This window comes from Colias eurytheme, chromosome 17 (assembly GCF_061535395.1).
Source record: "Colias eurytheme isolate Ceu_HAF_F1 chromosome 17, ilColEury1 Martin Lab GWU primary, whole genome shotgun sequence".
NCBI lineage: Eukaryota > Metazoa > Arthropoda > Insecta > Lepidoptera > Pieridae > Colias > Colias eurytheme.
In genome coordinates this window covers 5,159,781-5,173,641 of record NC_142996.1, presented here as the reverse complement: position 1 = coordinate 5,173,641, position 13,861 = coordinate 5,159,781, and the positions used below count along the sequence as shown (strand labels likewise).

The 13,861-nt window shown below is 32.0% G+C and overlaps 2 protein-coding genes across 2 annotated transcripts in view; one reads left to right on the top strand and one right to left on the bottom strand.

Annotated features, from left to right (window-relative positions):
• The window catches only part of LOC149901211 (cytochrome b5 reductase 4), a 51,403-nt gene that overhangs the window by 35,220 nt on the left and 2,322 nt on the right, over positions 1-13,861 (bottom strand). The gene's annotated exons all lie outside the window — the stretch shown is intronic.
• LOC149901212 (fatty-acid amide hydrolase 2-A-like) lies at positions 536-13,852 on the top strand. Its single transcript, XM_090111357.1, has 6 exons — positions 536-949; positions 4,617-4,836; positions 9,940-10,072; positions 10,955-11,079; positions 12,241-12,375; positions 12,844-13,852. Exons 1-6 carry the CDS (start codon positions 761-763, stop codon positions 13,623-13,625), a joined length of 1,584 nt encoding a protein of 527 aa, XP_089967483.1. The 5' UTR covers positions 536-760; the 3' UTR covers positions 13,626-13,852.

Genomic DNA, 13,861 nt, shown 5'->3' with positions numbered 1-13,861 from the left:
TATCTAATTTATTAGGTTTTAGACAAAGCGGGCGAAGCCGCGGGCGGTAAGCTAGTTATACAATATAGTAGAACACCAAAACTAAGATACACCTTCATCCTGAAATGTCTTATGCCTGAAGATCTTAATTTTACCTGAATGCATATTTTAAGTTTTGTTTTTGGACCACTGGTTAGGTCCAAAAATAAAACTGGTGGATTTCTAGACTTTTACTTTAATTTGAAATATGCCTATGTGTAGAAATTGAGAAATCAATATATTCAACTGCATAAGATTTATCAAAAAATCCTACAAATTGAATGTACCGAACGTATAGGTAATATATTGATAACAGATATGAGAAAATACATGCCTGAGTGAATGAACGTTCAGAATTTATCTCCACAGACACTCAATGGGATGACAATTCAGACAGTTCCTCATATTCTTCGATACTTAAGTACTTACTGGATAATATGACGCCATTTGCCCCGCATTCGCCGGCTCGAGGCGTGGGAGGGAGATAGACGTACAGTGACTAATACCATACATATACAAAACAAGTTCAGTGTTGACTGTTGCCGCTGGAGTTCTGTATTCTGTAATAATTGAGTCGTAGCTACACGCAACGTGGAGCGGACGCGCGTAGCTCCACTTTTACAAGTTTTATCATCACGATATACCCGTTTATTCTGACCCTTGATTCACGATTGAAATAAGACTATACAGTGCTAAATATTCAGTGAAAATTCTTTAGTGTTGAGTGCGTGTTGCCGGTAATATGGAGCTAGATAAACAAACACCCATGAAACTTAAAGTGCTTCATGTTTTAAGAAGATTTATAGCTAGGATAGCTCGAATTTTCTTCAGTTTGTATTATTACAATGATAGCAAGAAAATCCCACCGATAAAAAGTGATATTCTGAAAGAGCCGGCTATTGAAGTGGCCAGAAAAATTAGAAATAAAGAGGTAGATTTGACAATATTTATTTATTTTTTAACTTCTAAGATAATGATAATAAATAAGTCAATGTTTATACCGTATTAAATTAGATTTCCAAAACTAAGAGTTCATTTATTATGGCGTAAACTGTTAAGGAACTCGTGGGTAATTTCCCCTGATCAGAAATTATTTACTTATAAATTTTCAGAATCTTCCGTGTGAAGATTAAAAAAGATCACTATGAAAATAAACTCAAACTGTCATTTGCAATTTATACACTCACTGCATAATTAAATATATGTATACCGAGATAAGTTATCAGACGAAGCTACGAAAATCAATGAAGGTCTTTTGATATGTTGATAACTTTAGTTGGATACTATATTTTATTGATTATTAATTTTTAATAATATCGAGATGATTAGGAGATAATAGGTAAAGATTGCTTAAAGAGAAAGAGTAGCATGATGCCTTGGATATTTTTTTATTTACTTTCTTTGGAATAATCAACTTTGGTGATTGGTCATAATCGCGATTAATTTATTATTTTACGTCATACCTACTTTACGTGATAACATTATTAGACTACAAGCCCGCATAGGACAAAAATATGGGTCAAATGAACCACCAGGGGACATATCTAGAACGATAGCAGAGCAAAAAATAATAAGATTCATCACTATGCCGTCACTTGTAAGCTGTCCAACTGAGTGCAGATGAGAATTGAAAAGTACAGGTAGACTCGGTAAATTTTGGTCATATATTTTTGTACGGCATTCTTAACCATCGATAGATCCATTAAAAATAATAAGAAACCGCTCAGTGCCGTACAAAAATGGTGGTCCACCAAGTCGGAATTTTTATTTAATTTCCGAGAGTTACCGGGGGTAAATTTGGTCATTTGACCATGTACGGCATCTGTGTCATACTATTGCTATACTGCTTTTAATCCATTATTCCGCAACGCCGTACAAAAATCATGGGGACAAGGGGAAAAAATCGAGAGATGCAATCCCCTCTCTTTCCCCACTCCAGGGGGTCATTTGACACAACACGAAATAAATTTATTTTTAAAGTATTTTATGCATAGATAATATTTATGGATCTATCGATGGTTAAGAATGCCGTACAAAAATATATGACCAAAATTTACCGAGTCTACCTGTACTTTTCAATTCTCATCTGCACTCAGTTGGACAGCTTACAAGTGACGGCATAGTGATGAATCTTATTATTTTTTGCTCTGCTATCATTCTAGATATGTCCCCTGGTGGTTCATTTGACCCATATTTTTGTCCTATGCGGGCTTGTAGTCTATATGTATAATCAACACAGTTATTATAAAACGGAGTATTTTCATAGATGACTTATATTAGCAGTCGACACATAACAGGAAAATAAAAATTGTCTCATCTATGTGATCGGTTTTCATCTTTGCAACTCTATCACACTACATAAAAGTAATTTAAATTTGAACGATGAAATGATGAACGAATAGAAAAATATCCAAAGCTATAAAACTAAATTCGATGAATACAATTTTAGAAGAACAACCCTGTGTATACAAATTACGATATCCCTTTGATCCTCAATTAATTTCCCGAAAAATTTAGAATCGTTAGGTAGGTAGTTCAAAACAAGATAGATGACTATAAAAATCCCTAAAAATATGAAACATTTTCTATTTTAATACCTGCTTATGAAATTTTAATTACCTACTTATAATATCATTCAAATATTTTGGAAAATCCAAGAGTGCACGACTCATAATGCTCATTCTCTCGCTCGACGAAAAGAGAAAAATATAATTTTAGTTTTTCGTAATTTAAACGATGTTGAATGTTGAATTAATCATCATTTTCAAATATTTCAATACCAATCTCCCCATAGTATATCTAAAGCTAATAAAAAATAATACGATTAAGTTTTACACAAGCTATCGTTTCTCAAACGAGAAAAGGTGTTGATCGACGGGAATTTTCTTTTCTCTATTTCAACATTTCATTCCGGTTTAATTATCTTGAATCAATTTTTTTCCAGTGGCAGTATTAATCTCAATTAAATTATCTATAAAATGACGTGCAGATTTAGTATTTTACGTGGGTAATCCACTAATCGTGTAATTAATTAAATTTTTTCGGAACCAAGGCACAACAAATTTTTCGATCGTAGAGCAAGCACTCTCTAATGCTTGGCATTATGAGTCGTGCAATAATTACTAATTCTATACTTTTTGAATTATTAAAATGATGTTATGTGTAGCGTTTATATGGCAAATAATCAAATATCAAAATCAAATAAACTTTTTACAGAAAAGTAAATAATAAAAACGTGCAAGATATCTAGGTGAAACAAATAAACACGTTTTGTTTAGTTTATGTCTTCAAGTGTCTGCCTATAAAACATCCCAAAATACAATCGTTGCGAATCTTTTAGAGCTGGAATACCTACTTGCTATGTTTTATGTAAATCATGTGTTTATACAAATTTGCATGACTTACATATCTTTTAATATATTGCGGAGATTAATATTATTTATTTAGTTAGTATATACGAAGTAGGTGGTAGCAATTCTGGTGAGGTTAAAATTTGCAATATTGTTATAACAATTCCATATCCCTACGAAGTTTGCTTTATCAGTATGTGTCATGGATAGATAATATTTATTTATCTATTGCCTGGAATATTTGAATCACACTCCGTTTCAATATCTAATTTCAGACACTTCATTTTCAATATCAACTACGTTTGTTTTCCCCAAATAATAATTTTACATCATTACATTCAATGAGAACAAAAAGACAGACTACCTGTCTCTATCGTTTAATCAAAATTTAACAGTAAATGACTTTCCACTTGCTTCCAACACGGTTCCAAGAGCAACCAATAGTCACACAGGTTATTGGCCACTGAAGAGTCGCCGCGGGCACGATGCACTTACTATTTAGATGCATACAATGATACAACTATTATTGTATTACGATAGAACTGTTAATCGTTTCCAAAACTAATTCTAAAAAATGTTCTGATCTGTTATTATTTCGTTCCAATTTCACGAAATTGTTTATCGTGGTGATTTTTATTGCACATCAGGGTATTCTTGTAGAGCTCTGATTTAATCCCGAGCTATGATTTCATATATAAATCAAACGGTAAAGCCGTAAAACTGCAATAAACACTAAAATTATAGTACTAGAACGAACAATAGGCAACAGTGAGCAGTGAAATAAGTTTTTGAGCAGTACCAAGCATTGTTACGTAAATATTTTAGGTGCGTCATATTTCAATAAAACATTAATTACGGAAACTTCCATGTCTCTATGGGAATGTCAACTGTAAAAATATAGTATGTCAACTACCAATTAGTTAATCTAAACCGGCCCTTTTGAAAGATAAAGCGTCCAGTTGGTTGCTGGTACTTCCCAACTGTCTTCTTATCCACTAAAATTGAATAATCTTTGTGGTTTCGATTAGTAATGTTAATAAATTTATTGAAGTTTCAAGTTATAGTAATGATTAACAAATAGATAACAATTGACATACATTTACAGATTTTTTAAATTCCTGCCTATAGTTTTTGTTCAAAGTAGCTATACAAATGCAAAAAGATCACATAAAATAACTATATTACCTTAAGATCAAGTCATCTTACTGCTTTGTATTATTTTCCTAATTATCTATTTAATATTTTCAGATAACAAGTGTGGAAGTACTGGAAGAATGCGTCAAAAGAATAAACGATATCAATTCACCGATGAATTGTTTCATAGAAAATCGATTTGAGTTAGCTTACAGAGAGGCTCGGGAGGCCGATGCACTCATACAGAGTGGAACTAAATCCGCTGACGAATTGCTCAAAGAGAAGCCCTTCCTCGGCGTCCCTTTTACTTGTAAAGACAGTATCGGTGTAAAAGGTAAGAGTACGATTATCAGCTTAAAGTATCAACGCCAACAAAATTTAATTTTCTTTTCATTTGTTGCATGTTAATATACTGTATACATGACATACTATTGTTATGTTAATAAAATATAATAACGTCTCTTTTTTCGTTTTTAATTGCTTGTTTGTTTTGTTTACATAAAATCACTTTTTTATGAATGATAATATCATGAGATTTTTAATACAATAATGTTATAGTATATAATGTATGAGTATGTATACTATGTTTTGACTCATATCCAATGTTTAAATATAAATTCACAAATATATGACTTGCAACTTAGACCTTTGAACCTCAGGATATCATCGCAACTCAAGAAGAAATGTTCTGAACAAATTACTAAGTAAAAATAAGTATAAACTAAGAAACACACGATGATTGATGATACGATCCAAAACCTAATCTTACGATTATAAAAAAATAATTTTATTTGTATTTTTAAATGAGTTGCTATATAATATATTATTATAGAAACATGTTATGTAAATAACCAGTAGTTCGTCTAGAATCATTCAGCTATGACACGAAAAGTGTAACTTGTACTGGCATTTTTATTTTGTACTAGCTGTTGCCCGCGACTTCGTCTGCGATAACGTCGATTTTCGTCATTCGTCGTTTAAAAAAAATACGTGACACTTTATTTTTGAATGTTCTTAATTATTGTCTCTTATAAAATTTAACTACATTAAAATTGAACACTGATAAGAAAAAAATCTGAAGAAAACATGAATGAATGTGATTTAAATTCTACATTACTGAGTATTTCAAATAATAATCTAAATTAAATGTAGATTAACAGTTTGAGCGCACCATTATACAATATGTACCTAAGTATTAAATTACGTTAGTTTACATAGTAACTTTACTAAAAACACGATGACTTTCTTTCGCGCTTGGTACCACAAACTAAGCATGTTTGTGGTACGTGGCCCGCGTCACTTGACCCCCCGCGAGTTCCCCTCCGTTGCTATGCGAAAATAAGTTGCTCTACTGTAAGAAAAATTGTAATACTGTGGCCTGGGCGTTATAACATGTCCAGGGAGTTCCTGAGTGCCGATATCACCATCTTGAGGAAAAGCTTCTAATGTCGATTTAAAACTGCATACATACGAATAGTTAACCTGTTCTAAAATTGTGAAATGAGTTCAGTTTTAAATTTGAGAAATATTGATTTCTTGTATTTTACTATTCGTTGTAGTCGAATACAAAATATATTTAACAAATTTAGGTTGGCCTTCAGGCAAAAGGGATCCTATCAAATAAACTTGACCTTGTATCTTAAAAGTAAGCATGAAAGAACCCTCTGATAATTGTTGAGCACCTTTGATCATTTGAAAGGCACTACTATAGTCTATAAGAGCGAGTATTGTCTAATAACAGTTTAGATTGCACAGTATGTTCCTCTAAAAGTAGTGATTTCAAAGGTTCCGGTTCAAACGAAAGCCGACTCCTTACTCCACTTTAAAGCATTACAAAAGAACATACTACGTTAATATCGCCTATACAGAAGATGATCTGTAATAAATTGTGAGGTTATAAGCAAACCCACTTTTATATTTTGTCGGACCACACCACCGAATTCGTAGATTGTTTACCTTTAAGTTATTAAGACTATGACGAAATCTGTCTGCAGTAAGACGGGCCTCTCGCTATTCGTCCGTTTCCAGAGACCGAATAGTTTCAATTATTCTTAATCTTTCATTAAACAAACTAAATAATCGTTCTTGTCTCAAATAATTGTAATATTCGCGTCCCTACTCTAGTCATTGCTTATGTTCATGTTCATCTTCAAGAGATCGCAAAATAGTATGATGCACCCTATATCATTTGTCAAACGGTCTTCATATTGAGTAAAGTTTCAGATTCTCGAGATAAAATATGACTGTTGTGATCAGTATTAAGACGTAATTCCCTATCAGTGAGGGTTTCGGTCTCACGGGATAGTACAATATGCCGTTTGCGATCAGCTGTGAGACGTCATACCCTCTCAGTAAAGGTTTCGGTCTCTCGGGATAGTAGGGGAGACCAGGTTTGGTTGTCTCACGGGTTGGTTGTCACAGCGGTCTTAAAATAAAATTAAACTATCGAATAAGTCTGTTGAACAGCGTGGCAAGAGCGATACAGTGACAACGCTGGTCGCTGTCCCCACTTCGCGTCAGACGTCAGTAGTCGAAGTTTATTTTTACTAACAACATGTAAATGACGAAGAAATAATAATTACCAACGAACTAACCTTTTCTATAATACTTAACCCGGCACATTTTTCAAATTATCTTGCTCAACTCTGCTCAAAAATTTGAGGGTTTTGTTGGAACTTTAATGTGTCAAAACTATGATATCAAAACTACGATACAACTTGAATGCGGAAATTCTCATTACAATTGTGAATCTAAAGAATAACTAACAACATACTATTCAATTTTATTGAGCTGATGAATATCTTTTTCTGGAAGAGATCACCGTCGCATAATAAATATACTGTGTTTTCTTATAAAATCGTTACATAATTTATTTTATCTACTAAATTTTAATAAATAATTTGGTTTTGTTATTTTTATCTAAAAATGAGTTTGAGCTTATATATATATTTTGGCAAAAGTATACATTATTTTTTTATAATTTCAGGACGGCAATCCATTTTATTTATAAATAATGAAAATGATATATTTATAAAATATAAAACATTTATGTAAAATGATTAAAAATAAACAAATGAAGCAACTACGATTCAAAGAAAACATCTTTTTCAATGTGAAAATGCTCTTAGCAATCCTGGATGATGAACTGTATATCATGTACTCTGATCCCAGTACGGTCGCAGGTAGATACCTCGATAGCCATAACGATAAATATTAAAAAAAACATTACTTGTACAGTTGTGAGTGCAAAATTTACGTTTCAATTGGCAATAACATTTTTTTCGGTACTACAACGTAGTAGTTTGATATGTGGTTGGCTGCCCCTCCTCTCCTTCCTGAAAAATATCCTCCAAAATTTCCCGAGATACTTCCAATGATTGAACCATTGGAAGTTGGACATTAACTTCAGTCAAAAATTGACGAAGCGGATGATTACTAATTTCCACTTAATCTTCGCTGCCACTATCTTTATCATCAAATCATCAATTTTCAAGTGGTGTTGTAAAATTGTCAGCAGAAATCGTCTTCCAAAGGCGATATAATTTTATGAGCATTGAATCTGTAAATAAAAAAAATCAAAAGTTAATTGTAAATCTATAAAAAAGCTACTTACAAATAAAATTTTATCAAAAACTACTATTCCCAATGCACCTCAAAATCTTGTAAAAGTCATATATAAAAGAATTCTTCATTTTATTATTTCATTCTAAAAGTGTAATATAATACCAACAAAAAACATGAATTGCTATCATTATAAAAAATAAATACCTATAAGTAACTAACTACTTACCTTTTGTGGGAACGTATGATGGTGAAAATTCACAAAACATAAAGATTGGATTTGATATTTATGGTTTTATGGCATTCAATTGCTTTATAAATATCACTACATAGTATAAAAAAGTCGCTTTCTCTGTCCCTATGTCCCTTTGTATGCTTAAATCTTTAAAACTACGCAACAGATTTTGATGCGGTTTTTTTAATAGATAGACTGATTCAAGAGGAAGGTTTTAGTATATAACTTATTAGGTTTTAGACAAAGCGGACGAAGCCGCGTACGGTAAGCTAGTAAATTTATAAAACACGAAGATTTTTAAAATTGTAACTAATGAACATAATCAATATTAGATTAACTGTAGATAATGGTGTCTAGTTTTACCATGGTTTTACTTAAAATAATAAACATCTACCCTCACTTTAAAAAATGTAGTATATTTATTTTTTACACGAAATATACCTTATAGGGAAGGGAAGATATGGGTTAAAGAGTTAAATAAATAACATGATTATATTTAAATTATTAATTTTCAACAGTGTATTCAGTAGTGTTAACATGTAAATTGATTTGATTTTTACGAAATCTCATAGATGGCGCTGTTTCAAAATTAACATTATACAACTTACATGTTTCTCTTCCCAAGTTAATAAATTAAATGGCATAATTTTTATAGTGTCAATCTAGATATTGTTAAACAACATTAATTATATATGCGTCATTTGATTATTATTAATTTCCAATAGTTAATGTGTGTTTGATTTTTATAACACTTCATAGATGGCGCTGTTTTAAATTTGTCTTTATACTACTAAGATTCATTAAATTGTTTCTCTGCCAAAATTACGCAAATGACGTAGTTTTTATAGTGTAAAGCTAGATAATAGCGTGGCTTACTCAAAAACAACATTTAAACATGAGTCTTTAGATTGAACGGTGTCGTAATACACGGAATACGTAAGAAAAATAAAGGTTCACAGCTCCTCCCCCGGAGGTGATAGCATGATAATATGTTTAAAAAAGCCTCACCCGACCTGTTAGTAATATTCATGCAAAATTTGAAGTCAATCTATGCAGTACTTTTCGAGATTAGCTTGGACAAACATACAGACAAACAGACAAACAGACAAACCGACAAACAGACAAACAGACAAAAATTCTAAAAACTATGTTTTTGGCTTCTATATCGATTATAGATCATGGATTATGTATTCTTTTAAAAAAATATTCAATGTACAGTTTTGACTTTCCTACGATTTTATTATATGTATAGACTATTGGTTTGTAGAACTCATGTTTACTGTTTTTTAACAACACGCACATATGCTATAGCACCAATTGTTTTTAAAATCGACCTTTTACTCGTTACGCTACGATGGCTAGTTTCTTATTTTGTTTATATGTAATTTCTTTATGTGAATCATCTTTTAAATACTCTGAGTATCTGTTTATATTATAATTAAAAACAACATGTTTTGAACATATTCTCTCTTACTTTCTGTCTCCGGCAAATATCCAAAGCGGTTGCACCGTTTTATAAGCAGCTTTCATTGCGCTATATACTTATATTCATAGTAGAGGTAATAGTACAGATAAAACCTATTTATTATCGAATAAACATTTCTCAATATTAGAAATTCATTGCGCTATTAAAACTTTCAGGTCTTCACCAAACTGCTGGTGTCGTGTCCCGGAGAGATTACATAGCCGAAGAGGACGCCGAAGTCATTAAGCTATTACGTAATAAAGGAGCCATAATAATTGGTACCTCGAACGTACCTGAAGTGTGCATGTGGTAAGGAATATACTACTTTACCATGGTATCTAAACATTGAAAACGTGAAGCTATAGCTGATAAAATAAGGCCCGGATCGATCTTGATGGGATGGATATCATGCAACTTTTAATTGCATGATATTATTAAAAGTTAACTACACCCTCGTTGACTAGTATCATGACAAATATATCAATTTTATGCTGAAAGTCAGGATAACGGACTTGTCGAGAATGTGGGAAAATCAGCTGAATGCAGCCGGCATAGGGATAAAGGCTATTTTAAACTATAAACAGATGGGAGTTTATTTCTAGCTTTACGGTCACTATGGCGATAAATATTCATTAAGCATACATTCAGGGTCAAGATAAGTACGTATAAATACATAATGCAGTATTTATAGTCATCTATCAACGTGCATCGTTGTTTAATCTCCAATGCAGTTCAAAAGTGTAAACAATACAGATTTTATTAATTACATATTATAATAAAAGGTGGCTTTTTGCTCGAGTGCACAACTTTCTATACTGTCCGACGTTCGTAATCCGTATTCTAGTGTAGTTACTTTCATTTTCATTTTTATTTGAGTGCAGACCATTTCTAGGCATGAATCTCTCGAATAAAATGACCACCCAGTTAGCGTGATAGAATTATTATTAGTAATTGTGATAGAAATATTGTGCCAAAGGTTAAGTTTTATTTCCCTTTTCGAATACTGTGTGGGTTATCGCTTGTATTTTTTCATAGTCTGGTACAATAAATTATGTAGTACCGAAAACATTTATGGCTATTTTAGTTATCTAGTGTAGTCTGTAAAGTATTAGTTCTGCTCTATATAGTTGACGTTATGTTAGATCTATCTCTTTGAATTATAAATTTTATTAATACGCATTATTATTCCAGGTGGGAAACACACAATCACATATATGGAAGAACCAATAATCCTTATGACACTACAAGGATTGTCGGTGGATCCTCTGGGGGTGAGGGAGCCATGCAAGGCGCTGGTGGCAGTATTTTTGGTATAGGTGAGCAATCTTGTTATTCTATCTTGTACATAAACTCGTTTCATGACTATGACCTCCATTTGAACAATTTGCCATAACAGGTTTAATTAAGTGCACTCGGACGTTTGAAAATTAAATATCATTATTCGTCTGAGTAACTATACATCATCAATTATATTATTTACTTCAAGGACGTTATTATAGAAATAATATCATCACGAGCCGTGCAGTGCACCGAGACTTGGCTAAAACTTATAAGTATCTAGTATAATATAATACTTAGTATAAATTATTGATCTTCTAGTAGATATAAAATTAAATGTAAATTAAATGTATTTAGCATGTAGGTTGTGTATACTGTATAGTATGTATTGAGAACGTTTTTCTCACATATAACTGTAAATGAGTATGCAGCTTGGGTAGAAATTTTTCAAATTTTGCACAATGCTTGGTAAAAAAATTGTTCAACCTTCCTCTATGGAATTACATATTGTATGACATTCAAACTTTCTCTTCCTCTACTTTATTATGCGTACAAAATGTACTTCAAACTTCGCCTTGGCCTATTTTATATTACTACCGACATTTTTTTTATAAAAATTACAATATAATATACCTGCATACCAAGACCAATTAAACCTATTAATTATAATATGTAAAAATATTCAGTTTTAATTCCTCTCTGTTAATTAATTATGAAGCAGTGTCTTTTTAGTTAAACGATGTAGGTATAACAGGTATGTTATTAGATATGAACATAATATTTGATTTTTACCTTGCTTTATTCAATGAATGTGAAAGTATTCCTACCATTCAATATGTTATAATAAACGTATAAAAACCAAAGGGGTAATCAATTTATAGTACCTAATAGTTTTATCTCACTTCTTTTATGCATTCCTACACCACCCAACCCATTCCTACAATACTTCAGATTCATACCTATATCATAATTGATTATCAAATCTATCTGAATAAATTAATCGCTGAATTTGTTTGTTGCTAAGCGTAAAACTCAACCAATTCGGAATTCTTTTTCGGAATTCTTTTTTTACGTTTTTATGACGGCTCACGGAAGGTTCCTATGGAGAGAAAAAACGTAAAACGTGCCGAGACAGCTAGAATAATTATAAAAATAAGTGAAGTGTATTGAATACTCATAATAATTGGTTTTTCTTGCAGGTTCGGATATAGGAGGATCAATCCGCATGCCAGCTTTCTTTAATGGAATATTTGGACATAAACCTTCACGTAATATAGTTTCTAACCATGGGCAATACCCAACACCGAACACCGAATATATAAATTCATTTTTGGGTAAGTTTTCAGACTGTAGATTTAATAAAGAAGAATTACATAAATATTATTATGATATACATAGTTACCGTACAAGTGATTTGCGATCTTGATAAGTAATTTTCCATGTTTTGCCTTCAAACCGGGACCTTGCTTCCTAATGGCAGTAACATTCTGTTTGAAGTTCCGCACTCTATTTGCACTTTAGTTGTATTGAAATAAATATAAGAAATTGTATCTACTGGGACTTTTTGTTATTTATTTTTTTAGAGCCATACTACCAGTACTTTTTAATTTATTGATTACAATTTCCTTACGTTATGTGTAATAACGGGAAATAAACAAAGGACACGTAACATTCTACAATCTCACAGATATGACATTGAAATTACATGTGACTTCCATGTTTTTCACTTTTTAAGTAGGTAAGTACCTACCTACATATTAGAAACGTATAATAATTATAAACTAAACCTCTAATTATTACAGGTGTTGGTCCAATGACGAGACACGCAGTTGATATGAAACCGATATTAGAGATTATATCCGGTGAGAACAGTAAAAAACTGAACCTTAGTGAACCTGTTGATGTTGGGAAACTAAAGGTTTTCTACCAAATAAACAACAATGCTCCACTCACAGACCCTGTTGACCCAGATATTGAAACTGCCATGTTAAAAGTCGTAGAATATTTGAACGTAAAGCACAAAATAGTGGCAGAGGAGAAAAAAATATCACTGCTGAGAAAATCTTTACCAATCTGGTTTACAAATATGAAGAGTACCAAATTATTCGGCACCTTCCTCATGAAAGATTGTAGCATTGTGTCCATTATAAAGGAGATATTTAAAAACATCATTGGCTGCTCGGAAAATACGTTGATCGCATTATTTACTTCGCTCCTTGATTATGGAGGAATAAAATACGAAGACGAAAAGTACAAAGCGTATGTTAAACTTCGACAAGAGTTGGAAAATATATTTAAAGACATGTTGGGTGATGACGGAGTATTTTTGTATCCCACCCATCCGACCCCAGCGTTATATCACAATGAACCAGTGTTGCGATCTATGAATTTCGCGTACACTGCGATAATAAATTGTCTTGGGTTCCCCGCTACTACTATTCCATTAGGACTGAGCCGAGAAGGCCTTCCCGTTGGTATCCAAGTAATTGCAAATCATAACAATGACAGATTATGTCTCGCTTTCGCTGAGGAACTAGACAAAGCTTTCGGAGGTTGGATAGAGCCACAGAATAGTTCAAAATAGACACTTATTTAAAATCAGTATTATAGGATTAACTTAATACATTTTTTATGAGTAAGGCTTTTAAATAAAAAAGCAGATTAAGTAGCACATGCTACACCACATGTTTTGTATTTTATTACAAAATATTTACTGAACAATTGAAAAGTATGTGCCTAGAATACGCCATTAAATGGAAGAAGAATCGTCAAAGTTTAATAAAGAATAATTACTCAAAAACAAGTTGGAAATTATAAATT

Coding starts and splice junctions, on each gene's coding strand:
- LOC149901212 (XM_090111357.1), top strand. CDS start 761: ATGGAGCTAGATAAACAAACACCCATGAAACTTAAAGTGCTTCATGTT. Junction 4,837..9,939: donor AGACAGTATCGGTGTAAAAG/GTAAGAGTACGA, acceptor TAAAACTTTCAG/GTCTTCACCAAACTGCTGGT. Junction 11,080..12,240: donor TGGCAGTATTTTTGGTATAG/GTGAGCAATCTT, acceptor TTTTTCTTGCAG/GTTCGGATATAGGAGGATCA.